The sequence below is a fragment of the Pan paniscus genome, chromosome 16, assembly GCF_029289425.2.
Source record: "Pan paniscus chromosome 16, NHGRI_mPanPan1-v2.0_pri, whole genome shotgun sequence".
NCBI classification, from domain to species: Eukaryota; Metazoa; Chordata; class Mammalia; order Primates; family Hominidae; genus Pan; species Pan paniscus.
Window position 1 is genome coordinate 80,437,700 of NC_073265.2, and position 26,256 is coordinate 80,463,955.

Sequence of the window (26,256 nt, forward strand, 5' to 3'; positions counted from 1 at the left end):
CCGTGGCCGTGCGGCCGGCTAGAGGCTGCGGCCCAGCGCGGAGCAGGGGGGCTGGCAGGCGTCGGGGCCGTCGGGCCGGTCCCGCCCGCCCCTTCCCCTCCACAGGCCCGCCCCGGGGCCTGGGCCAACTGAAACCGCGGGAGGAGGAAGCGCGGAATCAGGAACTGGCCGGGGTCGGCACCGGGCCTGAGTCGGTCCGAGGCCGTCCCAGGAGCAGCTGCCCGTGCGGGTAACTCTAGCCCCGGGGCCTGGAGGAGCGGTGGGAGCGGGGGGCGCGGCAGGCAGGGGCAGAGCAGGCGTTCCGAGGGCCAGAGACCCACCCAGGTGGGGGTAGGGGCCGCGGAAGGGCGGGGATGGCCGCAGGGGCAGGGCTCAGGCTGTGGGCGCCTGAGGCTTCAGCTGGGGCAGGCTTGGCCTGTCGAGGACCTGGGCAAGGGTGTCCCTGTAAGAGGTGGTGGGTGGAAGGGCCTGGGGAGGGAGGCTCCAGGTTGGCTCCTGTTCCCGAACGTGCGGAGGAGACCCTGACGCTAAGGAAGCAACGAGGGCCAGTCCCCAGGCCAGGCTGCTGCTGGGTACCCATGGCTGCGTGTGAGCGAGGCAGGACCCCACCTCCTCCCTGTCTGCAGTCCATCCTGACCCTACAGTCCCCAGCCTCCTCGTCCCATGCCTCCGTCTCCAGCTGCTGCCTTGCCTCCAGGGATGGCCCCCTTTCTGTCCCCAGAACAGCACTATGGGCTTCTCTTCCGAGCTGTGCAGCCCCCAGGGCCACGGGGTCCTGCAGCAAATGCAGGAGGCCGAGCTTCGTCTACTGGAGGGCATGAGAAAGTGGATGGCCCAGCGGGTCAAGAGTGACAGGGAGTATGCAGGACTGCTTCACCACATGTCCCTGCAGGACAGTGGGGGCCAGAGCCGGGCCATCAGCCCTGACAGCCCCATCAGTCAGGTGGGTCTCTATGGGACTCTGGTGGGTGCTGGCTGTATCTGCCTTCTCCTTCCTCTCCTGGGGGCCCTCTGGGGCAGTGGCTGGAGATCTGGCAGGCCAAGGCTTGGGAGCCATTGTGCCCCCCTCCCTGCCTCCCCCATCTGTGCAATATAGTCCTGGGCTGAGATCACCAGCCAAACTGAGGGCCTGAGCCGGTTGCTGCGGCAGCACGCAGAGGATCTGAACTCAGGGCCCCTGAGCAAGCTGAGCCTGCTCATCCGGGAACGGCAGCAGCTTCGCAAGACCTACAGTGAGCAGTGGCAGCAGCTGCAGCAGGAGCTCACCAAGGTGAGCGGGCAGCACTGGGGCTTCGGTCATTTCTGTCTAAATTTTGAGCCTCGAAGGGGTTGTTTTGCACAAGAGGCCCTGGATTCACTGGGGAAGTGTAAGTCCCTGACCGCAGGCCTGGCTTGCTCTAACCTTGATGCAGCTTCCTCTCTTCCTTCCCCTACGTTGAGCTGGCTTGCAGCAAGGCCTCTCTGTGCTTTCTCTGTGCCTGGGCAAAGTGCTGGGAATGTAAGGATGAGTGACCGGTCACGTGCCTGGGAGAAGCTCAGAATCGGTACTCGCCTCCACACTGTGCCATCTGGCTCTGGGTTCTGAGAGTCAGGGAGAGGAATGAGGGTCAGTCTGTTTGCCTTCGACCTAGGCAGCCTCCTCTCAGGGCCCCAGAGACTGGGCAGCAGCATGGCCCCCCGAAGGTCGAGGACTCGGGCCGTGAAGTCAGCCTGCCTAGGTTTGAATCCCACCCAGCTCCTCAGTCTAGAGGCTGTGTGATTTGGAACTGACTATTTATCTGGGAGCCTAGTGCCCCCATTCAGTGTGCTGGTCACCCTCCCTGCACCACACCCCTTCCTCAAGTGCAGAGCCCAGCCTTGCCATGGACCCACAGCGGCCCCTGGTGGCCACCCTGGCCCCATTCCTCGCCCCAAAAGATCATCTGATTCAAGGGTGGGCCCATTTTTATAAAGTTTTGCTGGAACACAGCTATGCCCCTTTGTTTTCATATTGTCTGTGACTACAATGACAGAGTTGAGTAATTGTGACAGAGACTCTATGGCCTACAAGCCTAAAATATTTATTTACTATCTGGCCCTTTAAGAAAAAGACTGATCTAGTCGAGGAATTTAGCTCAGTTACCGATGGGGAAACTGAGGTTGGGCGCTTGCCCAACATATCCCAGCACATAAACAGGAGAACTGGGACGAGAACACTGATCTCAGGCTGTCATCTATTCCTACTGCCAAGAACATAATTTGCAGGACCCAGTGCAAAGTGAAATTGTGGGGGTCTTTGTTAAAAGATTGTGAGGAATTTCCAGGTGGCAATAATGGAGAATGAAACCAAGCACAGGGCCCTTCTACATGTGGAGCCCCGTGTGACTGCACAGGCCGTGCACACCTGCAACTGGCCCTGCCTGCCACCAGGCTACCACTGTCAGTCCAAGGAGGGACCGTTGTAGCCTGTAGTCTACCTCTTTGCCTCCCCAAGGGGTCTGTCTTTAACAGGCCCTCTGATCTTTGACTCTCACGTCAGCAGCCAGCTTTCCCAGAAGTCTCCAGGTGCTCCTTGCCTGACGACAGGACCTTTCCAGGGCTTCACCCCAGGCAAGAATCTTCCACAACTGGGGACCTGCTGCCCTACACTGGCCTCTCCTCTCTCCCTAGACCCACAGCCAGGACATTGAGAAGCTGAAGAGCCAGTACCGAGCTCTGGCACGGGACAGTGCCCAAGCCAAGCGCAAGTACCAGGAGGCCAGCAAAGGTTCGTGGCTTCCCTTGCTGGCAGGGAGGGAATCCGAAGCCAGTGCTGACCTGTCCTTGGGTACCCAGAGAGTGGGGGCTGCCTGGGCCTCCATGCTGTCATCTATACCCCTTGCCCCCCTTCTGGCAGACAAGGACCGTGACAAGGCCAAGGACAAGTATGTGCGCAGCCTGTGGAAGCTCTTCGCTCACCACAACCGCTATGTGCTGGGCGTGCGGGCTGCGCAGCTACACCACCAGCACCACCACCAGCTCCTGCTGCCCGGCCTGCTGCGGTCACTGCAGGACCTGCACGAGGAGATGGCTTGCATCCTGTAAGCCCGCAGCCCCATCCCCTGGCCCCCACCCTTGAGCAGCCCTAAGCCCAGCTATCAGGCCCAGAGGCAGGACCCAGAAAATCCATTGCTGGGAAGGTGCTGGCCATGTAACCACATGAGAACGGGACCTGGGCCAAGGATTGGAAACAGGCAACTTACCTGTGAATTACACTATTCCAGGGTCTCATTATTCCAGGGTTTTGTTACATTCATTGAGCACTGTTCTGGGCTCTGGATTATACCAGAGAACAATGGTAGACAAAAACATCTGTCCTCAGGGATCTTTCGTGTTAGTGGAGTGAGGATGTGAGGAGCACTAAGAGCCATGGAGAAAAATAAAGCAAGAGAAGTGGATCGGGACCTGGGAGCACGGAGGCAAGGGAGGAGGTGACAGTTGTCCATAGAGTGATCTGGGAAAGCCTCTTGAGAGGTGACATTCAGAGAGGCCCCTGAGAGGGGTACGGGAGTGAATCATGGGGCTATTTGGAGAAAGAACATTCCAGAAAGGAGGACAGCAATTACACAGGCCTTGAGGTAGGAGAGTACCAGGGACTAATACCAGGAACCAGTGGTGCCTCTGAGAGTGAGGGAGGGGGAGAGTCATACACGAGGCTGGAGGAGGCAGGCGTCAAGGGCTACTGGGTGATAGAGAGTCTAGCAGGGCCATGGTGAGGACTTTGGCTCTGGGTGAACAAGAATGGCATGACCTGACCTCTGTTTTTTTGTTTCATTTTGTTTTAACTTTTTTTTGAGTCAGAGTCTCGCTCTGCCGCCCAGGCTAGAGTGCAGTGGCATGATCTCGGCTTACTGCAACCTCCGCCTCCCGGGTTCAAGTGATTCCCCTGCCTCAGCCTCCCGAGTAGCTGGAACTACGGGCATGCGCCACCACACCCAGCTAATTTTTGTATTTTTAGTAGAGATGGGGTTTCACCATGTTGCCCAGGCTAGTCTCTAACTCCTGGGCTCAAAGCGATTTGCCTGCCTCTGCCTCCCAAAGTGCCAGGATTACAGGCATGAGCCACCATGCCCAGCCCTGACCTCTGTTTTAATAAGGCCACTCTGGCTGCTGTGCTGCAAATAGACTTCAGGGAGCAAGGACGGAAGCTGGGAGGCCAGAGAGCAGGCTCTTGCCGTAATCCAGATCCAAGCTTTTGGCCACTAGGACGGGGAGGTAGCAATGGAGGTGAGGAGCGGTCAGGTCCTGGGGCTGTTTTGAAGGTGGAACCAGTGGGATTTCCCTATGGATTGGAAGTGGGGCATGAAATAGAGGAGTCAGGGGTCACTCTGGGGATTTGGCCTGGAGCAGCTGGAAGATGGAGTGGCTGTTAACTTATGTAGGGAAGGCTGTGGGAAGAAGAGGTTTAGGAGACAAAGATAGCAGTTTATTTATTTATTTATTTAGAGATGTAGTCTCATTCTTTCGCCAGGCTGGAGTGCAGTGGCGCGATCTTGGCTCACTGCAACCTCCACCTCCCAGGCTCAAGCGATTCTCTTGCCTCAGCCTCCCGAGTAGCTGGGACTACAGGCGCGTGCCACCACATCCAGCTAGTTTTTGTATTTTTAGTAGAGATGGGGTTTCGCCATGCTGGGCAGGCTGGTCTCGATCTTTTGACCTTGTGATCTACCCGCCTCGGCCTCCCAAAGTGCTGGGATTACAGGCATGAGCCACCGCACCTGGCCTCAATTTTCAACTAGAGAGGTTGGGGTGTCTTAGAGCTAGCCAATGGGACATTTTGAGTAGGTGAGTGAGTACGTGAGGTTGGGGCCCAGGGGAGGTGCCTGGGCTGGGAGATATGGACGGGGTGGCAGCATGTTGATGGCTTATATGGTAGTGGATGTGCAGAGCTGGCTGCCCAGGGGAGGGATGACCGTAGCTCATGTTTACTGAGCACTCCCTGTACAGCAGACACTCTGCACACAGGATCTCAACTGGATCCTTTTTTTTGAGACGGTGTCTCACTCTGTCGCCCAGGCTGGAGTGTGGTGGTGCGATCTTGGTTCACTGCAACCCCCACCTTCCGGGTTCAGGCGATTCTCCTGCCTCAGCCTCCCAAGTAGCCAAGTAGCTGGGACTACAGGCATGTGCCACCATGCCTGGCTAATTTTTGTATTTGCTTTTTCAGTAGAGACGGGGTTTCACCACGTTAGCCAGGCTGGTCTCGAACTGACCTCAGGCAATCCACCCGCCTCGACCTCCCAGTGTTGGTATTATAGGCATGAGCCACTGTGCCTGGCCCACTGGATCCTTATCACAACTGCCAGTGTCCCTCTTATACATATCAGGAAATAGAAGATTAGGGAGAGATTAAATAATTTGCCTAGAGTGGCATGGCTAGCTCGAAGTGAGGCAGGGGTCAACCCCAGCCCTGACTCCAAACCCAGGGTCCTAGGCCTGAACTGCCCAGCCTTGCCCAGCCTGAGGCTCCCCTGACTGGGGATCCCGTCTCGGGGGCAGGAAGGAGATCCTGCAGGAATACCTGGAGATTAGCAGCCTGGTGCAGGATGAGGTGGTGGCCATTCACCGGGAGATGGCTGCAGCTGCTGCCCGCATCCAGCCTGAGGCTGAGTACCAAGGCTTCCTGCGACAGTATGGGTAAGCCCCGTCCTTGCTCCTGCTGGGCCCAGGGCTGCTGGCCTGTCCACTGACGGGGCGCTGTCCCCCACAGGTCCGCACCTGACGTCCCACCCTGTGTCACATTCGATGAGTCGCTGCTTGAGGAGGGTGAACCGCTGGAGCCTGGGGAGCTCCAGCTGAACGAGCTGACTGTGGAGAGCGTGCAGCACACGTGGGTGGTGGCTTTGCACCTGGGCCGCGGCGGGGCTCCCAGCAGACCACGGGTGTTTATGTAGGCAGGGCTAGGTCGTGGAGACTGTCCGCACAGAGCTGTCACCAGGTGGCCGGGCTTGCTTGGCTCTACAGGGATGCACTGGACCTGGGTTGAGGGGGCAGGAGGGCTCGGTTCTAATGCTGCCCTTCTCTTGGGTGCAGGCTGACCTCAGTGACAGATGAGCTGGCTGTGGCCACCGAGATGGTGTTCAGGCGGCAGGAGATGGTTACGCAGCTGCAACAGGAGCTCCAGAATGAAGAGGAGAACACCCACCCCCGGGAGCGGTGAGTGGGCCCCTGCCTGCAGCAGCCTCCTGGGCCTCCCTCCCTCCTACCTACCCTAACTGCTGCTGGCTACCCGCCGCAGACCGAGCCCTTATTCTCACCCACCCTCCCACCCGCCCCTGCCTGCAGGGTGCAGCTGCTGGGCAAGAGGCAAGTGCTGCAAGAAGCACTGCAGGGGCTGCAGGTAGCACTGTGCAGCCAGGCCAAGCTGCAGGCCCAGCAGGAGTTGCTGCAGACCAAGCTGGAGCACCTGGGCCCCGGCGAGCCCCCGCCTGTGCTGCTCCTGCAGGATGACCGCCACTCCACGTCGTCCTCGGTGAGCTGCCCCATCCGCGGCCGCTGCCCGCCACCGACCTGCCCACCTGGGGCTGCGCTCCTCATTTTCGCCCTCCCCCTCCCTAAGCCTGGCCACCCGCTGACGTCTGTCCCTGGCCTCAGGAGCAGGAGCGAGAGGGGGGAAGGACACCCACGCTGGAGATCCTTAAGAGCCACATCTCAGGAATCTTCCGCCCCAAGTTCTCGGTGAGTGGCGCCCAGCCTGGGCCCCCCTACTGTTGTGTTTCGAGTTTAATCACTGGGATGTCCTAGAGAGGAGGCTCTGCCCAGGCTGCTTGTATTGGGAAGTTCCTCTCTTCCCTGGGATTCCAGGCTGCAGATGTCCCCAGACCCTGCCACCCCTGTGACCCCTCCCTTTCCATCGCCCCAGTGTGCTAAAGGGACCAGCAACCTCGACTGTTCCATGGCTCTCCCTGCTTCAGGAGTGGTTGGGGGCCTGTGGCCTGGAGGAGGAGGCACCAGCTTGGTTTGGGGTCTTCCTGCCTGGGCTTCCCTTCCCAGCTCTGCCCAGCGTGAGCCTGGGCCAGTCCAGTGCCCACTCCAGGGGCCTGTGGATGGCTCTGCATGCCACTCCATGGTTGTAAGGGCTGAGGGCATATAGGGGGGAGAGAGAGACCCCTGGCTGCCCCCACGGCCTCTTCAACAAGGTGGTTAAGTGACTCCTCCTCGATCCTCCCTTGCCCAGCTCCCTCCACCGCTGCAGCTCATTCCGGAGGTGCAGAAGCCCCTGCATGAGCAGCTGTGGTACCACGGGGCCATCCCGAGGGCAGAGGTGGCTGAGCTGCTGGTGCACTCTGGGGACTTCCTGGTGCGGGAGAGCCAGGGCAAGCAGGAGTACGTGCTGTCGGTGCTGTGGGATGGTCTGCCCCGGCACTTCATCATCCAGTCCTTGGATGTGAGTGGGGCTGGGACCCGAGCCTTCCAGGCCTCACTCTTCCCCTCCCTTCCCTTCCCCAAGGGAAATGGCCTTTCAGGGTAGGGGGTAGCTGCCAGGTCTTGGATGCCTCCCTAGCAGGGCTGGCTGGAAGGGGCCACAGAGACCACCCTGTCCCTGCAACAAAATAGAGGCTTAAGTGTGAGTCCTCCCCTGGTGGGGCAGCAGGATGTCATGTGCCATCAGATGGCATCTTTTCTGGAGGTCTCTCTGCCCCTGGTCCTGGGCAGGCCCTTTCTCCCCTGCTGCTCTCCCTTTCCCCCTCCCAGGGCTCACGCCCCCTCAGAATGGAGGCTGCTGACCCCGGGTCCCCTGCCCTGCAGAACCTGTACCGACTGGAAGGGGAAGGCTTTCCTAGCATTCCTTTGCTCATCGACCACCTACTGAGCACCCAGCAGCCCCTCACCAAGAAGAGTGGTGTTGTCCTGCACAGGGCTGTGCCCAAGGTGAGCCTGCACCCAGCCTGGCCCATGCCACCTGTGGCAGGGCTTGGGGAGTGTGGGTCAGGCCCACCCAGCGTCTGAGCAGAAAGGGCTTTCCAGGCCCTCCGTCTACATACAAGATGCAGAGTGAGTGACTCTCAGGGCCAGCCTCGCTCTAGGTTTGGAATGTCAGGGCCACTCCTATGCCATGGGCTGTACACACCAGGTTGGTGCTTACCTGGTCAGGGCACCTGCCTGGACCCCGTAGTCATCTCAGTGTGCTCCCCACGTGGTCCCACCCCTGGTCACATATGGAGGCGCCAAAAAATGGAGGACACAGCCCTTCTAAGGGCCCAGCACCCCTTTTCTTCAGACTTCTGATCCCCTGTCTCCTCTCTTCCCCAGGACAAGTGGGTGCTGAACCATGAGGACCTGGTGTTGGGTGAGCAGATTGGACGGGTGAGTGCGCCTCTGCTGGCCTCCTCGTCGCTAGTGGCTTCTCCTGAGTCGCGCCTGGGCCCCCTGCCCTACCACCCAGAGACCTCCCTGCCCCATCTGATTCCCCACTTGTACCCCGACTCCCTGCCCAGCCCCCACCACACACCATCCTCCAGGAAACGGGACAGTACCTACCCTGAAAACTCCCAGCAGACAGCTCTGCCGGCACCCTGACCTCATCACCCCCACCCAGGCCGCCCCCGTCGAGCTCTTGTGTGCACGCAGGGAGACACCCTGTTACTGTAAGCCATAAGATACCTGTTTAGGGAAGAAGTCACTGTCCTAAAAATCAGAATGCTTTTCAAACCCAAGGGAGAGTGATTTTTGGATTTCCATGTCACTTCTCTCAGGAAGGGTGGCACATCGGAGGCAACTTTCCCTGCCTGCCCCATGTGCTCTCTAGGTTCCCCAGCGAGGGTCAAACTCCCAGAGAGCCTGGGTGAGGGGTCCGAGCACGGGGGCTGAGTAAAGAATGGGTAGGAAGCAGAGAAGAGAACTGCAGGACTGGGAAGGCCGTGGTAGGAGCCCAAGACCGTTTCAGGGGAACTTTGGCGAAGTGTTCAGCGGACGCCTGCGAGCCGACAACACTCTGGTGGCGGTGAAGTCTTGTCGAGAGACGCTCCCACCTGACCTCAAGGCCAAGTTTCTACAGGAAGCGAGGTGGGTGATAAACTAATGATCACCACGGGTCCCGCATACACAGAGGTTACACCGCATGGCACAGTGTAAAGTGCTTGACCTCCGTGGTGGTGTTTAGTCCTCGAGGCCCCCCCATTGCGGGTAGTACCCCCTTATAGTGCCGAAGGGTAGAGGCTGCCCCAGGTCACACGTCCGGGTCAGCTGGCCTTGGAGGCCAAGCTCTTCTCCCATCATCCCTGGGGGGCCCTGGGGAGGCGGGCCTGGCCACGTAGATCCTGAGCAGCAGTGCCCTCCAGGATCCTGAAGCAGTACAGCCACCCCAACATCGTGCGTCTCATTGGTGTCTGCACCCAGAAGCAGCCCATCTACATCGTCATGGAGCTTGTGCAGGGTGAGCGCGGGGCGCTGAGCTCCAGGTAGGGCGCGCAGCCTGGTCAGGTGGCAGCCTTACCTCAGGAGGCTCAGCAGGGGTCCTCCCCACCTGCAGGGGGCGACTTCCTGACCTTCCTCCGCACGGAGGGGGCCCGCCTGCGGGTGAAGACTCTGCTGCAGATGGTGGGGGATGCAGCTGCTGGCATGGAGTACCTGGAGAGCAAGTGCTGCATCCACCGGTGAGTGGGCGGTGGCCACGGGCCCTGCCAACACCCCCGACCAGAGTCAAGAGGTACCTATACCCCTAGGGCCCCCCGCTGGACCATCAGGCATCAGCTCCAGAGGGGGAGTTGGCCTCTCTGGTAGACAGGGGTGCCCAGGGCCGGGAGCAGCTTTTGTCCTTGGCTTTTCTAGAGTGTTCAGCCAGGGCTGGGCAGGCGACTGTTGGCCAAATGAGCCCCTGCCCTGTCTCACCCAGGGACCTGGCTGCTCGGAACTGCCTGGTGACAGAGAAGAATGTCCTGAAGATCAGTGACTTTGGGATGTCCCGAGAGGAAGCTGATGGGGTCTATGCAGCCTCAGGGGGCCTCAGACAAGTCCCCGTGAAGTGGACCGCACCTGAGGCCCTTAACTACGGTACCCAGTCCCTGTCTACCCTGGACTCCGTGGCCAGAGGCCAGGCCTGGGTCCTGCCGGCTGCCTCGCCCTGGCCCCAGGGAGGGTCCACTCACGCTGCCTCACCTCCTCGCCTCCTCTGCAGGCCGCTACTCCTCCGAAAGCGACGTGTGGAGCTTTGGCATCTTGCTCTGGGAGACCTTCAGCCTGGGGGCCTCCCCTTATCCCAACCTCAGCAATCAGCAGACACGGGAGTTTGTGGAGAAGGGTAAGCACCCTGTGATGACAGCAGCCTCAGGCTGCACCCTCTTCCAGATGCTCCAGCCGGACTCTTCTAACTCCCTTAATGCCAACCTTCCCACCAGGCAGAATAAGAATAACCTGGCCAGTTGCTCACGCCTGTCATCCCAGCACTTTGGGAGGCTGAGCTGGGTGGATCACTTGAGCCCAGGAGTTCAAGATCAGCCTGGACAACACAGTGAAACTCCATCTGTATAAAAAATACAAAAATAGACTGGGCACGGTGGCTCACACCTGTAATCCCAGCACTTTGGGAGGCCGAGGCAGGTGGATCACCTGTGGTCAGGAGTTTGAGACCAGCCAGACCAACATGGTGAAACCCCATCTCTACTAAAAATACAAAAATTAGCCAGGCATGGTGGCATGTGCTTGTAATCCCAGCTACTTGGGAGGCTGAGGTGGGAGAATTGCTTGAACCCAGGAGGCGGAGGCTGCAGTGAGCCGAGATTGTGCCAGTGCACTCCAGCCTGGGCGACAAGAATGAAACTCCATCTCAAAAAAAAACAAAAAACAAAAAATACAAAAATTAGCTGGGTGTGGTGACATGCACCTGTAGTCCCTGCTACTCGGGAGGCTGAGGTGGGAGGATCACTGGAGCCTGGGAGGTGGAGGTTGCAGTGAGCTGAGATCATGCCACTGCACTCCAACCTGGGTGACAGAGAGAGAGAGAGAGACTTTGACTCGAAAAAGAAAAAAACCTTGGCGCAGTGGCTCATGCCTGTAATTTCAACATTTTGGGAGGCTGAGGAAGGTGGATCACTTGAGTCTAGGAGTTTGACACTAGCCTGGCCAACATGGCAAAACCTGTCTCTACTAAAAATACAAAAAATTAGCCAGGTGTAGTGGTGCAAGCCTGTAATCCCAGCTACTTGGGAGGCTGAGGCACAAGAATCACTTGAACCTGGGAGGTGGAGGTTGCAGTGAGCTGAGATCACACCACTGCATTCCAGCGTGGGTGACAGAGCAAGACTCCATCTCAAAAAAAGAAAAAAAAAAATAGAATATCCCTGTAGCTACTACTGAGTGAGCACCTGGTCTGTGCTAGGTCACATGTTATTTCATTTGCTCATCACTACATGTGTGGTAGGGATTAATATGTCCCTTTCTCAGATGGAAAAAAAGGCTGGCAGAGGGGACACAGCTAGCACGTGGTAGGATTAGGATCAGAAGCCAGGCCTCTTTGTCCTTTGGGCCCTTGGTGGAGAACAGTGCATCCTTCAGAACAGTGCATCTTAAGCAGCTCCTATGGCTCATGGCATCCCCCAGAGTCTGCCGAGGACCCTCAAACTCCCTCCTCATGCCTGGTGTGCTGTGCCTCTCCTCACAGGGGGCCGTCTGCCCTGCCCAGAGCTGTGTCCTGATGCCGTGTTCAGGCTCATGGAGCAGTGCTGGGCCTATGAGCCTGGGCAGCGGCCCAGCTTCAGCACCATCTACCAGGAGCTGCAGAGCATCCGAAAGCGGCATCGGTGAGGCTGGGAACCCCTTCTCAAGCTGGTGGCCTCTGCAGGCCTAGGTGCAGCTCCTCAGCGGCTCCAGCTCATATGCTGACAGCTCTTCACAGTCCTGGACTCCCGCCACCAGCATCCACACTGCCGGCAGGATGCAGCGCCGTGTCCTCTCTGTGTCCCTGCTGCTGCCAGGGCTTCCTCTTCCGGGCAGAAACAATAAAACCACTTGTGCCCACTGAACACTCCTGGCATGTGCACTCCTCTGGAAGGCAGGTCTCAGAAGGCACAAGTGCCGGTACGGTGGCCGTGGGGAAGGAGGAGGACAGGCAGTATGCATGGGGCAGAGCTGACATGATTTAGTAGCAGCTGGATGTGAGACATGCGGAAGGCGGGGGAGAGATCAGGATGATATACAGGCTATGGCCAGATGGCGGTGTCATCCCCTGAAATAGGATTATAGGAAGAGGATCAGAGCTTTGAGGAGGATGTTGAGTTTAGAGATGTTGCATTTTATTGGAGATAAAAGTGTGGGTGAAGCCAGGTGTGGTGGTAGACACCTGTAGTCCCAGGTACTTGGGAGGCCAAGGCATGTGGATTGCTTGAGCCTAGTTTGAGACCAGTCTGGGCAACATGGCAAAACTCCATCTTTACAAAAAAACAAAACAAACAAACAAAAAAACCCAAGAAAATTAGCCAGGCGTGGTGGCACACACCTATAGTCCCAGCTACTCAGAAGGCTGAGGTAGGAGGATCAATTGAGCCTCGGAGGTCGAGGCTGCAGTGAGCTGTGATCACACCACTGCATTCCAGCCTGGGCAACAAAGCGAGGCCCTGTCTCAAAAATAAGTAAATAAAAATAATAAATAATTAATTTAAAATGTAGATTAATAGGTCTGGAAGCCCAGATGGAGATGAAGGCTGGCAATAGATGTGTGAATCATTGGCTTATGAATATTAGAGAGTAGCTGACACTATGGATGCGTATAACACTCACATAAAATTCAGGAGGAGACGAGAAGAGAGTTCCACTCAAAGAAGACTGATGTGGCTGACGAGGAAGAAAATGCTTTTGAGGGAGTTGTTTCTCAAGATGAATTTATTGAGGAATAAGATGGCAGACTGGGGAGCCTTCACCTCCTCCCCTAAGTCCCAGTGAAACCTAAAAAGTCATCTGAAATATTAACATCACCAAAAGCGAAGTTTGAGAAGATAAGGAAGTATGAACATAACTAAAAAACAAAGTGGGAAACATTTGTAATACAGAAGAACAGGGCAATGAAAACCTTGAAGTAAAATGGCCATCCCTCAAGAAAGTTCAGGAAATAGTTAACATCAGCCGGGTGCAGTGGCTCACACCTATAATCCCAGCACTTTGGAAGGCTGAGGCAGGTGGATCACCTGAGGTCAGGAGCTCGAGACCAGTCTGGCCAACATAGTGAAACTCCGTCTCTGCTAAAAATACAAAAAAGTTAGCCAGGCGTGGTGGTGTGCACCTGTAATCCCAGCTACTCTGGAGGCTGAGAAGGGAGAATTACTTGAACTGGGGAGATGGAGGTTGCAGTGAGCCGAGACCGCGCCATTGCACTCCAGCCTGGGCAACAAGAGCAAAGAACAAAACTATGTCTCAAAAAAACAAAACACAGCAAACAAAAATCTATTTTGAAAGAGATGAGAGTGAGCCCTATAACTTGTTTAAACAAGAGGAAGTTGTGTTGTCGTGTAATTAAATGAAAATACTAGGAAGTGAAATAATACCTCCAATGGAAATGGTAGAAAGCAGAACTGAAAAACTTCTGCTAGGTAGGATATGGTAGGTCTCTGCACGCCACCACTCCCATTGCAACCGCTAGGGAAAAAACAGCCAAGATGAAAACGTCTTTTTTTTTCTTTCTTTTTTTTTTTTTTGAGATGGAGTCTCGCGCTGTTGCACAGGCTGGAGTGCAGTGGCGCGATCTCAGTTCACTGCAACCTCTGCCTCTCGGGTTCAAGCGATTCTCCTGCCTCAGCCTCCTGAGTAGCTGGGATTACAGGCACGCATCACTATGAGTGGCTAATTTTTGTAATTTTAGTAGAGACGGGGTTTCAACACGTTGGTCAGGCTGGTCTCAAACTCCTGACCTCAAGTGACCCGCCCACCTCGGCCTCCCAAAGTGTTGGGATTACAGGCATGAGCCACCACGCCTGGCCGAAATGTCTTATTTTTAAAAAGAATGAAGAGTGGTCACAGAAATAAAGACTGAATGGACTAAAATTTCAAGGAGGGAAGAGCCCTTCCGAGTTGAACTAGTGATAGGCAGCTATTTTCTTCCCTGAAACATTTGCCCATTTGGGACATGAGGATCAGACTTGGCCCAAGCAGAGAGACTCTACTGGGGAAGAGAGAAAGGAACAGTTTTTGGTGGTTGCAAGGACTTGCTATGGATTAGGACCTAGAGGAGCACAAAATGCAGAGTGTTTTCCCCATGGGACATTTGCTGAGTTCTGAGGCAGTGCAGGAGACTGAGAAGGCAAGTCCCACAGTCTTGCAGTGTTTAGAGAGGAGGCCTGGAGTGAACAAATAGCTGGTCTCCCCAACATAAGGTATTTGCCAGGTTTTGCACCTGTGTGGGTTGGGAAGCTAAAGAGCTCCCTTTAAATCTCTGAAGAGCAGAACTTTAAGATCTGAGAGAGACAGAGACTGACTAGGCTTTCAATCCAAAATCCAAGAGGGCCATTCCTAAGGAACAAGGAGAACCAGGAGGGGATTGAGTTTTACTGCAATTGCAACACTGCCCCAACCCAGTTCAGTACGTAATTGCATCGAAGTGACTAGCTCCTGTAGGGAATAACAAGATTTGAAGCCCCTATCCTTCTTTTATACCCAATATGTGACATACAATTAAAAATCATAAACCATGCAAAAAATGGAGAAATATGGGGCTAATACATAAAAGAAAAAATAAATAAAAGCAGACCCACATGTGAGCCAGACATTGGAACTGGCAAAGATTTTTAAATAACTTGGTTAATATGTCAAATAGAGAAGAAGATGGACAAAAAAGAAGCAAATGTAGAGAATGTCAACAGAGTTGGAATCTACTAAAAGAGGATGAAAGGAGGCTATGGAACTGAAAAATACCCCTGAAGTTACAAACTCCTTGGATGGATTTCATAAGCATTGATAGAAGTAAAGGATAAAATCACAATCGAATTTAGAAATTAAGTCATATCAGAAAACAGAATTAGTGAACTTAATAGGTTAAAAGGAGGTACCTAAACTGAAGTACAGAGAGGAAAAAAGAGAATGGAAGCTAAGAAACATGGGACTATATGAATAATTCAAGTTACAGAAGAAGTGGAGAGAGAAGTTAGGTCCAGAACAAGCGGAAAATGACCCAAACGTATATACAGCAATAAAAACAAACAAACAAAACACCACTAATATATGCACCGACATTGATGAATGTCAAAGACGTGGTTGGGCACAGTGGCTCATGCCTGTAACCCCAGCACTTTGGGAGGCCAAGGTGGGCAAATCACTTGATGCCAAGAGTTCGAGACCAGCCTGGCCAACATGGTGAAACCCCGTCTCTACTAAAAATACAAAAATTAGATGGGTGTGGTGGCGCATGCCTGTAGTCCCAGCTACTCAGGAGGCCAAGGCATGAGAATCACTTGAACCCAGGAGGCGGAGGTTGCAGTGAGCTGAGATCACGCCACTGCACTCCAGCCTGGGTGACAGCAAGACTGTCTCAAAAAAAAAAAAAAAAGTCATACTGAGTAAAGAAGCCAGACATGAAAAGAGTTCATACTTATGATTCTATTTTATGAAGTTCAAGAACAGGCAAAACTAAGTTACAGAGAAGTCAAAGCAGTGCTTATGTCTGGAGGGTCCTGATGGAAAGGTGTGTGAAGATGGAGGGGAAAAGGTTCACCATGGTGCCCTTACAACCATGTATGTCTCTACATGGGCCACATAGGCAAGGCTGGACCACAGTCTGACAGCCACTATGGTGTGCTTAGGGACTGCTTGGCCACTTGACACAGGGGAACATTTTGGGTAGATGGGAATGTCCTGCATTTTGATCTGGGTGGTGATTATGCTTGTGTATGTATTTATCAAAACCCATCAAGCTGTACACTTAAGATTTGTGCCACACAGTGTAAACTGTACCTCAATTTTTAAAAAAGAACCACCAGACAACAAACAAGAATTCTTGAAAATTGAGATTATCATGCTGGGCGCGGTGGCTCATGCCTGTAATCCCAGCACTTTGGGAGGCTGAGGTGGGCAGTTCGAGATGAGCCCAACCAACATGGAGAAACCCTATCCCTACTAAAAATACAAAATTAGCCAGGCGTGGTGGCAGATGCCTGTAATCCCAGCTACTCAGGAGGCTGAGGCAAGAGAATCACTCAAATCCAGAGGCAGAGGTTGTGGTGAGTGGAGATCACGCCATTGCACTCCAGCCTGGGCAACAAGAGCAAAACTCCCTCTCAAAACGAAGGAAAAAAGATGATTATCACCAAAATGAGGCTGAGCACGGTGGCTCACGCCTGTAATCCCAACACTTTGGGAGGCCGAGGTGGGCAAATCACCTGAGGTCAGGAGTTCAAGACCAGCCTGGCCAACATGGTGAAACCCCATCTCTACTAAAAATACAAAAATTAGCTGGGCATGGTGGTGCGTGCTTCTAATCCCAGCTACTCGGGAGGCTGAAGCACAAGAATCACTTGAACCTGGGAGGCAGAGGTTGCAGTAAGCTGAGATCACGCCACTGCTCTTCAGCCTGAGTGACAGAGTGAGACTTTGTCTCAAAAAAAAAAAAAAAAAAAAAAAAAAAAAATTACCAAAGTGGAAAATTCAATAGAAGGGCTGGAAAATAAATCTCCCAGAACACAAGGCAAAATATGAAAAGACAAAGAGGATGATGAGCCCAGTCTAGGTCTAACACCCTAATAACAGGCATTCCAGTGAGTAAACAAACCTGGAAAGCTGTTCCTGATGGTGATAAAAGAAGTGGCAGTCGAGTGCAGTGGCTCATCCCTGTAATCGCAGCACTTTGGGAAGCTGAGGCAGGAGGATCAAGGCCAGGAGTTCAAGGCTGCAGTGAACCATGATCACACCACTGCACGCCAGCCTGGGTGACAGACAAGAGCTTGTCAAAAAAAATAAAAAAAATAAAAAGAGCTGGGCACTATGGCTCATATCTATAATCCTGGAACTTTGGAAGGCCAAAGTGGGAGGATCGCTTGAGCCCAGGAGTTGGAGAACAGCCTGGGCAACACAGTGAGACCCCCCCACCCACCACAAAAAATAAAAAATTAGGGCCGGGCACAGTGACTCACGCCTGTAATCCCAGCACTTTGGGAGGCAGAGGCAGGTGGATCACCTGAGGTCAGGAGTTCGAGACCAGCCTGGACAACATGGTAAAACCCCGTCTCTACTAAAAACACAAAATTAGCCAGGTATGGTGGCACGTGCCTGTAGTCCCAGCTATTTGGGAGGCTGAGGCAGGAGAATCGCTTGAACCTGGGAGGCGGAGGTTGCAGTGAGCCAAGATCGCGCCACTGCACTCCAGCCTGGGCAACAAGAACGAAACTCCGTCTCAAAAAATAAAAATAAAAAAATTTAAAAATAAAAAAATTGGCTGGGTGTAGTGGCACATACCTGTAAGGCTCAGCTACTCAGGAGGCTGAAGTGGGAGGATGGCTTGAGTCCGGAAGGTCAAAGATGCAGTGAGCTGAGATGGTGCCACTGCACTCCAGCCTGGGAAACAGTGAGATATTGTCTCAAAAAAAAGAAATGGTCGTTAAATAAGAGATAGCATTGATCATTCTCAGCAAACTAACACAGGAACAGAAAACCAAACACTGCACGTTCTCACTAATAAGTGGGAGTTAACAATGAAAACACATGGACACAGAGAGGGGAACATTACACACCGGGGCCTGTCGGGGGTTGGGGGCAAGGTGAGGGAGAGCACCTAATGTATGTGGGGCTTAAAACCTAGATGATGGGTTGATGGGTGCAGCAAACCACCATGGCACATGTATACCTATGTAACAAATCTGCATGTTCTGCACATGTATCCCAGAACTTAAAGGAAAATTTTTAAAAATGAGATGGCATTATATATCTCATTAATCAGCTAAAACATTGTTTAAGCAATATCCAGCAGTTTGTTATTGATGGTGTAAACTGGTACAGTCTTTTGGGGGAGCGATAGTGTCATCAGTCATCTCTGTCCTTATCTTTTGCCCGGGTAACTTCACTGTTGCAAATTCATCATAAAATAACGTCTTAATCTGTTTGGGCTGTTAGGACAAAATACCATAAAGTAGGTAGTTTATCAACAACAGAAATGTATTTTCTCACAGTTCTGGAGGCTGGGAAGTCCATGATAAGGCATAAGCGGATTCAGTGTCGGGTGAGGGCCTGCCTGTGGTGCACAGATAGTGCCTTCTAGCTGTGTTCTCACGTGGTTGAAGGGGCCGACTCTCGGGGTCATTTGATACCGGCACTAATCCCATTCATGAGAGCTCTCCCTTCAAACTCTGTTCACCCCCAAAGGCCCATCTCCTAATACCATCATCACCTTGAGGGATTAGGATTTGAACATGAATTTGGGGGGGTCACATTCAGATCATAAGTTATATATAACTTAAAAAGAACAAAAATGTGGAATTCATGGAGATGTTCATTGCAGTATGGATTACACTGAAAAACTGTAAACAACCTAGATGCCCAGTAAAAGGGAAACAGCCAAGAAAAGTCTGTCTTGTTCACTCGCTGGCAGGAAACATAGAGCAGGCACGGAAAGGAAAGGGACTCGAGGAATGCGCTGTACCGACAGGAGGCAGCACGCCTTTGCCCGAGGGGCGCAACGACAGAAACCTAAGGCTACCTGGGCCGGAGCCGGGTGAGGCAACGACAGAAACCTAAGGCTAGCTGGGCCGGAGCCGGGTGAGGCCGCGGAGAACGCACCCCGCTACGCGTCTGCCGAGACGGAGGCGGGCGTTTCGACCACTGCCCGATCATGCGCTTACTCAAGTAGGATTCCGAATAAATTCAGTCGCGCGTCCCTCCTGAGGTTCCGCAGCTGGCCAGGCCCGGCCCGGGCTGGTGCGGCTGCGCACTGCAGCCCAGCGGAGCGGGCCCGGGAGGAGCCGGGTGGGGACCGCGGCGGCCAGAGCTCCTGTCAGCTCCGCCGGGCACACGCAGGCCGGGGCGGGCGGCGCGGCTGTCCCCGCCCCGCACGCTGCTGGGCCCGGCGGCCTCAGAGGCTGGCGGACCCGCGCGGGGCGGGCGCAGCGGAGCGCGCCGGCGGCCCGGGGCCCAGCGGGAGCGCGGCAGCGGCGCGCGGAGCAGGGGGCTACGGGTGGGCGGGCGTCCGCCTTCGCCTGCGTCGCTGCCTGCGCGCGGGCCGCCGTCCCCGGGCGTGTGAGAGCCGGCAGCTCGGCCGACTGGGCCCGGAGCGGCGCGGAGGCCGGGCGCTGACGGTAACGGGCCGGGTGCGCGCGCGGGAGGGCTCCGGCTGCCCCGACAGAGGCCGGGCTCGGGCGGCGGGAGCGCGAGCGCCACTGCGGCGTCAGAGGGGCCAGGAAGGGACTGGAGGCTGCCTGAGGCCCGTACCTGGCGCCTGTCTCTGCGGTCCCCGGGGCTGACGAAGTCGGAGCGGGTGGGGAGGGAGCCGGGCGGGCGGCCAGAGACCTGGCGGCAGGTGCCTGCCCTCTGTGATCCAACTCTCTCCCCAGCTCCACCCACACTGGCCTGGACCCAGTCTCTAAGGGCTGAAAATATTGCCCGGAGGCTCCCGAGCAGAATCAGATCGCGCTAAGTAGGGCACAACGCAGAGGCGACAAAGCTCCTCGGCCCCAGGGCCCGCGGAGCAGACTCCGGAGCACGGTCCCGCCCACGCTCGGCTCCGCAGTTAGCGTCCTCCCTCCTCCTGAGCAGGCAAGCGGAGCCCGAGGGCGGTGGCGGCGGGGGGCACGGGGCCTCTGAAGTTGCCTCGCAGCTGAGCACTGGGCCCCGTCTCTCCCTTCCCAGGGGGCCTTCGGCGTCACTGCAGGCTTCCTAGGGGTCCCCTAAGTGCTCTGCAAACCGCGGCTGGAAGTTTCCCACTGCAGTAAACAGTAGAGAAACAGGGAGAACACACAGGGCTTGCTTTATGCTAGAAACACAAGCATCTTTCTTCTTTATTAGAAAGAAACTCATTCTGTGTTTCTGAGAAAGGATCGTGCCAGGCACTGTTTCTGGTGAGTGCCAGTTTGACCCGAAAGGGCACTGAGAAAGGCTTTCCTATCAGTCTCTTTGGGTTCTGGCTAAACTTTTAAATCAAACAAAATAGAGACTAGCTTATTCACCTGAAACTAGAAGCACATGGCCGAGGAGCCTGAACAGGCACCTCCTATCTAGGCAGGGAAGCTGTGTAATCAGGAGCTTGTGTGGTGCACTCCAGTCAGAGCTGGGACTCTTATCCTGGGCCCGTTTTTCATAGCACCAGCCAAGGGAGAGCGTCCTCTCCACCCTAGCGGCAGAGCTGCTACCAGGACCAGGTGGGCCAGCCCCAGATGTGCTGCTTGTGCTACTTGGAGCCAGGCAAATGGGTGTTCCTTTGGAACAGCCCTCAGGAACTCACTGGGGTATTTGGTGGAAAGACTGCCACGGGCATTTTGCATGTTGGAGCTACAGATGGTGTCCTTCCTGCCAGGTGTGTGTGGAGGCCAGTATGAAGCTGAAAAAGCAGGTGACAGTGTGTGGGGCTGCCATCTTCTGTGTGGCAGTCTTCTCGCTCTACCTCATGCTGGACCGAGTGCAACACGATCCCACCCGACACCAGAATGGTGGGAACTTCCCCCGGGTGAGTCGTGCCTGGTTGCTAATTTCTTTGTATACAAGTCACCTGGGCTCAGGGTATGCACCTCCCACCCCCCCGCCTCCCCTCCCACCCCCCCGCCTCCCCTCCCACCCCCCCGCTGGAGGGTAATGTCAGTACAGGACAGGAGCCTTCCTTCCCAATAGTCAGGTTTTGTAGAAACCCTCAGCTAAAAACAGTGATGGCGAAAAGAAGGAAGGAAGAAAAAAATGTCAATGGCAATGAGTATTGTCACTCTGTTCTCCTGAATTCTTTTCTTTCTTTTTTTTTTTTTTTGAGACAGAGTCTCGCTCTGTCGCCCAGCCTTGAGTACAGTGGCGCGATCTTGGCTCACTGCAACCTCCGCCTCCCAGGTTCAAGCAATTCTTCTGCCTCAGCCTCCCAAGTAGCTGGGACTACAGGAGCCTGCCACCATGCCCGACTAATTTTTGTATTTTTAGTAGAGACGAGGTTTCGCCATGTTGTCCAGGCTGGTCTTGAACTCCTGACCTCAGGTGATCCACCCACCTTGGCCTCCCAAAGTGCTGGGATTACAAGTGTGGGCCACCGCGCCCAGCCCCTCCTGAATTCTTGGCAGACATTGCTAATTGATTGCAGCATTCTTTGCCATTAAGCCCCGCTGAAATCCTCAGCACAGGCAACACCGATTGTTGAGAATAGGTAGGTGAAAGGAAATCTTTGCCATCCCTGAGCTAGAGAGTGATGGTTCTCCCAACCCAAGTGGAGTGTAGTCCTCAGTGGTGATGTGCACAGCTCCCTTTATCTGAACGGTGTCATCTATCCCTGTAGGCTCATGGTCTGGCTTTGACTGATGAGGGAAGAATTGTAGTCAGGCCTCAGCTGGTAGACCCCAAGCAGAGACCCTCCCTGTGGCATAAGGAGCTGTGTGTGATTGCTTTCTGGTTTTTTGGCAGAGCCAAATTTCTGTGCTGCAGAACCGCATTGAGCAGCTGGAGCAGCTTTTGGAGGAGAACCATGAGATTATCAGCCATATCAAGGACTCCGTGCTGGAGCTGACAGCCAACGCAGAGGGCCCGCCCGCCATGCTGCCCTACTACACGGTCAATGGCTCCTGGGTGGTGCCACCGGAGCCCCGGCCCAGCTTCTTCTCCATCTCCCCTCAGGACTGCCAGTTTGCTTTGGGGGGCCGGGGTCAGAAGCCAGAGCTGCAGGTAAGAGTCAGAGCTGGCAGGGACGTACAGTGGCCACAACTGGGGTACTGAGCTGCAGTTCACCTGGCAGATGCTCACTGTGTCGGAGGAGCTGCCGTTTGACAACGTGGATGGTGGTGTGTGGAGGCAAGGCTTCGACATCTCCTATGACCCGCACGACTGGGATGCTGAAGACCTGCAGGTGTTTGTGGTGCCCCACTCTCACAATGACCCAGGTGAGGGCCCTGCAGACTCCTGGGAGCTGGAGTGTGGAGTGGGATTTCTGATGGCCAATACAAGGGAGGGACGTCGAAGAAGATGGTGGCATCCTCAGGGGACCCTACATTGGCTCCCTAGGCTGGATCAAGACCTTTGACAAGTACTACACAGAGCAGACCCAACACATCCTCAATAGCATGGTGTCTAAGCTGCAGGAGGACCCCCGGCGGCGCTTCCTCTGGGCAGAGGTCTCCTTCTTTGCCAAGTGGTGGGACAACATCAATGTCCAAAAGAGAGCGGCAGTCCGAAGGCCAGTACCAGGCGGGGAGGCGTGGGAGGGCATTGTCTGAGCCCCAGGCTGGGTGGACGGGTCTTACCTTAAGCTATGGGTGCTAAGGTGGCAGGGAGAGGCCCAGAGAGCTGTGGAAGAGATGAGTGATGGTGGAGGGAGGGAAGGCAAAAACAGATAGAGGTTCCGAGATAAGCGGGGCCAGGATAGCCTGGAGGTTGGCTGTAAGGAAAGGAGGGCAAGTGTGTGTTCTCTTGGTCCTGGGATTGGGAGAACTGGTCCAGTGAGGCCAGTGCACACAGGCCCTGACATTTGCTGGTTGGCAGGACTGGGCAGAGTGTCCTGCTCCGTCCTGAGTGTGAGTCCCTAACTATAGGCTGGTGGGAAACGGGCAGCTGGAGATTGCGACAGGAGGCTGGGTGATGCCAGATGAGGCCAATTCCCACTACTTTGCATTGATTGACCAGCTCATCGAAGGACACCAGTGGCTGGAGAGAAATCTTGGTAAGTCCAGGCCCAGGCATGGGGGTCTGCCCCCTGGGCTGGGCCCACAGTGCTATGGCAGGGGCCGTAAGGCACAGGGATCGGCAGGGGGTGGTTCCTTTCTAGGCAGATCCCACCATGTGGGCCTGGTGTGATATCATCTCTCCACTCACTACCAGGACAAGAGCTGGGGTCCCAGCACCTGGAAGGCCGGGAGGCCAGCCCCTGAGGTGTGTTCAGGGCCTCTCTGGCTTCCATGCCCTGCCCAGGTGCAACCCCCCGCTCTGGCTGGGCAGTGGACCCCTTTGGATACAGCTCCACCATGCCTTACCTGCTGCGCCGTGCCAACCTCACCAGCATGCTGATTCAGAGAGTGCACTATGCCATCAAGAAGCACTTTGCTGCCACCCACAGCCTAGAGTTCATGTGGAGGCAGACATGGGGTAAGGCCGGGTAGGGTAGAGGGGGTTACTGCAGCATAGTCTTCACTGGGGAACAGCAGGGATATCAGAACTAAGACCCCCACTGTTCTTCAGAGCAGACCTGCGGGCACTGGTGTGGACTGCCAGAAATGGTCGCACCCTCTGGTGAGGGGAGGGCCACATTGACCTCTGGCCTCTACGGGGCCTGCTGTCTCAAGGGCTTCAGCGTGCCCTGTGTGCCCGTCCCCTGAGGGAGCCCCTCATGTCTTTCTCCCTGGCCTACACGCTCTCTCCAGCCCTAGGTCCAGTTACAGCCTCACGGTCTATCAGGGCTGCCTTTAGCCTGAACAGATCCTTGCCCCCGCTGGCGTCCAGAGGCTGCCTGCTGGTGGTGACCACGTGGTGTGTCTCCTGCAGACTCGGACTCCAGCACAGACATCTTCTGTCACATGATGCCCTTCTACAGCTATGACATCCCCCATACCTGTGGCCCGGATCCCAAGATCTGCTGCCAATTTGATTTCAAACGCCTGCCTGGTGGGCGCATCAACTGCCCTTGGAAGGTGCCACCCCGGGCCATCACAGAGGCCAACGTGGCAGAGAGGTATCTGCTTCCAGCCCTTTCACTTCACAGAGGAATCGGGAGGCCTGGCTCTGGTCTGGGCCGTGCCACGTGGAGGGTGGGCTCAGGTGGTGAGTTGAGGCTCCTAGCCTCTGCAGCAGCAGCTCCTTACTAAGTCTCCTGAAAAACTGGAATGGCTCTCGCAACCACCTTTCACAGAATGCTTTTAGGTTCTCACATGAGTACTTCTTGATGCCCTAACAAACTGCCAGGGCCAGCTGACAACTTAGAGGTGAAGGATTCCCAGGTTAGATGTATGTTACAAACTTCAGGCTCATGTGCCTTCACTTAGTGCCAGTGTTCTGACTTGGCTTTAAGTCAACCACGAGAATCCTGTTCAGATCCACATTCAGTCCCACGAGATAGCCTCCAGCCTCTGAGAAAACAGACCTGTCCCTTTTGAGAGAATTTAGGGACCCCTAAAGATAGCACTCTTGCTGAAATCAGGCCCCGGGGGAAAGTGTTAGGTAAGAGTTGATCCAAACAGCAATTTAGTCAGAACCTTAAGAATACGACAAGTTGGATTGGTTTTTATGTTGCAATGCTCTGATTTCTCCCTGATGTCCAAGAGTTGAAACGTGACCAAAAGCGAAATAAAGTGGTCTTTTGTTTCCAGAAGTCTAAATGGCGATTCCAGGCAAGAATCTAGGGCTATGAGGGCGTGACTTTTCTTAAAGCAGCAGTTGTGATCAGTGAGGCTGGCCTAGGTTTACAAGAACAGGCCCTGAAAGGTAACCATTTTCTCCTTTGAAAGGCTTACTAGACTGATAAGTTAGGGGAAAGTGGTATTTGAGGAATCCTCTCATGAGAACAAAGTAGAAAAGTACAAGCTGGGCCAGCGCCGCTAAGTAGATTAGTTGACTCTTTGGACTGTGATATTTATAACATGCCAATTAAAGTAGGAAAGGGCTTCTGCTGATGTGTCACAGGGCTGTTTTTCTGCTGATTTTGCCAATAATTTGGTTGAAAAGAAAAGAAATGTTTATATATAGTTCCCATTATGTACCAGGCACTATTCTAAGTGTTTAACAAATATTCATTCATTGATTTTATTTTATTTATTTAATTTAATTTTTTTTTTTTTGAGATGGAGTCTGTCACCCAGGCTGGAGTGCGGTGGTGCAACTTCAGCTCACCGCAACCTCCGCCTCCTGGGTTCAAGTGATTATCCTGCCTCAGCCTCCCGAGTAGCTGGGATTACAGATGTGCACCACCACACCCGGCTAATTTTTGTATTTTTAGTAGAGACAGGGTTTCACCATATTGGCCAGGCTGGTCTTGAATTCCTGACCTCAGGTGATCCGCCTGCCCCGGTCTCCCAAAGTGCTGGGATTACAGGCGTGAGCCACTGCGCTCGGCCCATTCAATCCATTTTAATTCTCATAACATTATACGGGTACCTACGGATGTTATCCTTATTTTGCTAGAAATGGAGGCTCAGAGAGGTTACTTGCCCACGGTCACTGAGCTAGTACTTGTGGAGCTGGTGTGATGTGGCTCCGGGGTCCAGACCCTTCACTTTGGTGCTGCATCGCTAACTGGTGGGCAAAATGAGGCGGGAGTGTCAGAACCAGGATCCCAAAAGATCTCAACAGCCTAGCATAAAAAACAACATGCCAGCTGTCAGAACTGCCCAGAGAGCACCGGATTCCCCTGGGGCTGGGATTCATGTGCAGGAGGTGTCTGTTTGCGCTGAACCACTCCTTGGCGGATGGGATGTCTTCTAGGGGCTTGCTGGCGGGATGGCTGTGCGTGGTGCTCTTTTACTGATGAGACTTCATGTTGGGCCCATGTTTTTCTTCCTGCCCCAGGGCAGCCCTGCTTCTGGACCAATACCGGAAGAAGTCCCGGCTGTTCCGAAGCAACGTCCTCCTGGTGCCTCTTGGAGATGACTTCCGATATGACAAGCCCCAGGAGTGGGATGCCCAGTTCTTCAACTACCAGCGGCTCTTTGACTTCTTCAACAGCAGGCCTAACCTCCATGTGCAGGTGTGAGGGGCACTTGACTGGGGAGGGGCCTCACAGTGCTGCAGCCCATCCCTTCCCGTGAGACCGTGCCCTGGTTCCCAATTCGGGCAAGGTGCCCCCCCCTTTTTTTTTTGAGATGGAGTCTCGCTCTGTTGCCCAGGCTGGAGTTCAGTGGCGCGATCTTGGCTCACTGCCAGCTCCGCCTCCCGGGTTCATGCCAGTCTCCTGCCTCAGCTGCCCAAGTAGCTGGGACTACAGGTGCCCGCCATCACACCCAGCTAATTTTTTGTAGTTTTAGTAGAGATGGGGTTTCACTGTGTTAGCCAGGGTGGTCTCGATCTCCTGACTTCGTGATCCACCCGCCTCAGCCTCCCAAAGTGCTGGGATTACAGGCGTGTGCCACCACGCCCAGCCGAAGGTGCCCCTTTTATGTCGGAATTAATTGCCAGGCTCCCCTACTTCTGTTAAGTCTAGAATGGCAGGATGTACAGTTCCTGCTTCTG

The 26,256-nt window shown here is 54.8% G+C and overlaps 2 protein-coding genes and 1 long non-coding RNA gene across 14 annotated transcripts in view; 2 read left to right on the forward strand and 1 right to left on the reverse strand.

The window, feature by feature from the left end:
* FES (FES proto-oncogene, tyrosine kinase) lies at positions 1–11,978 on the forward strand. Of its 4 annotated transcripts, XM_003807716.6 has the most exons (19): positions 1–229; positions 722–943; positions 1,097–1,270; positions 2,650–2,746; positions 2,876–3,059; positions 5,518–5,655; positions 5,729–5,848; positions 6,052–6,174; positions 6,304–6,490; positions 6,613–6,696; positions 7,196–7,405; positions 7,768–7,890; positions 8,272–8,325; positions 8,906–9,024; positions 9,300–9,394; positions 9,491–9,614; positions 9,854–10,011; positions 10,136–10,258; positions 11,618–11,978. In XM_003807716.6, exons 2-19 carry the CDS (start codon positions 731–733, stop codon positions 11,758–11,760), a joined length of 2,469 nt encoding a protein of 822 aa, XP_003807764.1. In that variant the 5' UTR covers positions 1–229; positions 722–730; the 3' UTR covers positions 11,761–11,978. The 4 variants fall into 4 exon arrangements, with proteins under 4 accessions (XP_003807764.1, XP_054955018.1, XP_003807765.1 ...); XM_055099043.2 differs by lacking the exon at positions 7,196–7,405; XM_008959852.5 differs by lacking the exon at positions 1,097–1,270 and having other exon boundaries at positions 51–229.
* On the reverse strand, positions 10,994–19,483 carry LOC129394062 (uncharacterized). The gene is made up of 3 exons (XR_010109991.1): positions 19,354–19,483; positions 12,733–17,487; positions 10,994–12,181 (listed from the first exon to the last, which is right to left on the reverse strand). It is a non-coding gene; the product is annotated as an uncharacterized LOC129394062 (long non-coding RNA).
* Positions 18,471–26,256, forward strand: part of MAN2A2 (mannosidase alpha class 2A member 2) — an 18,554-nt gene continuing 10,768 nt past the window's right edge. For 2 of the 9 annotated variants that reach the window (XM_063596933.1, XM_063596937.1), the window contains exons 1-9: positions 19,060–19,220; positions 20,435–20,584; positions 21,514–21,771; positions 21,842–21,986; positions 22,108–22,279; positions 22,635–22,762; positions 23,011–23,184; positions 23,581–23,767; positions 25,597–25,774. In XM_063596933.1, coding sequence (XP_063453003.1) covers positions 20,453–20,584; positions 21,514–21,771; positions 21,842–21,986; positions 22,108–22,279; positions 22,635–22,762; positions 23,011–23,184; positions 23,581–23,767; positions 25,597–25,774 — 1,374 coding nt within the window. In that variant the 5' untranslated portion in view covers positions 19,060–19,220; positions 20,435–20,452. The other 7 variants (XM_063596931.1, XM_063596936.1, XM_063596932.1 and 4 more) reach the window with 7 other exon arrangements.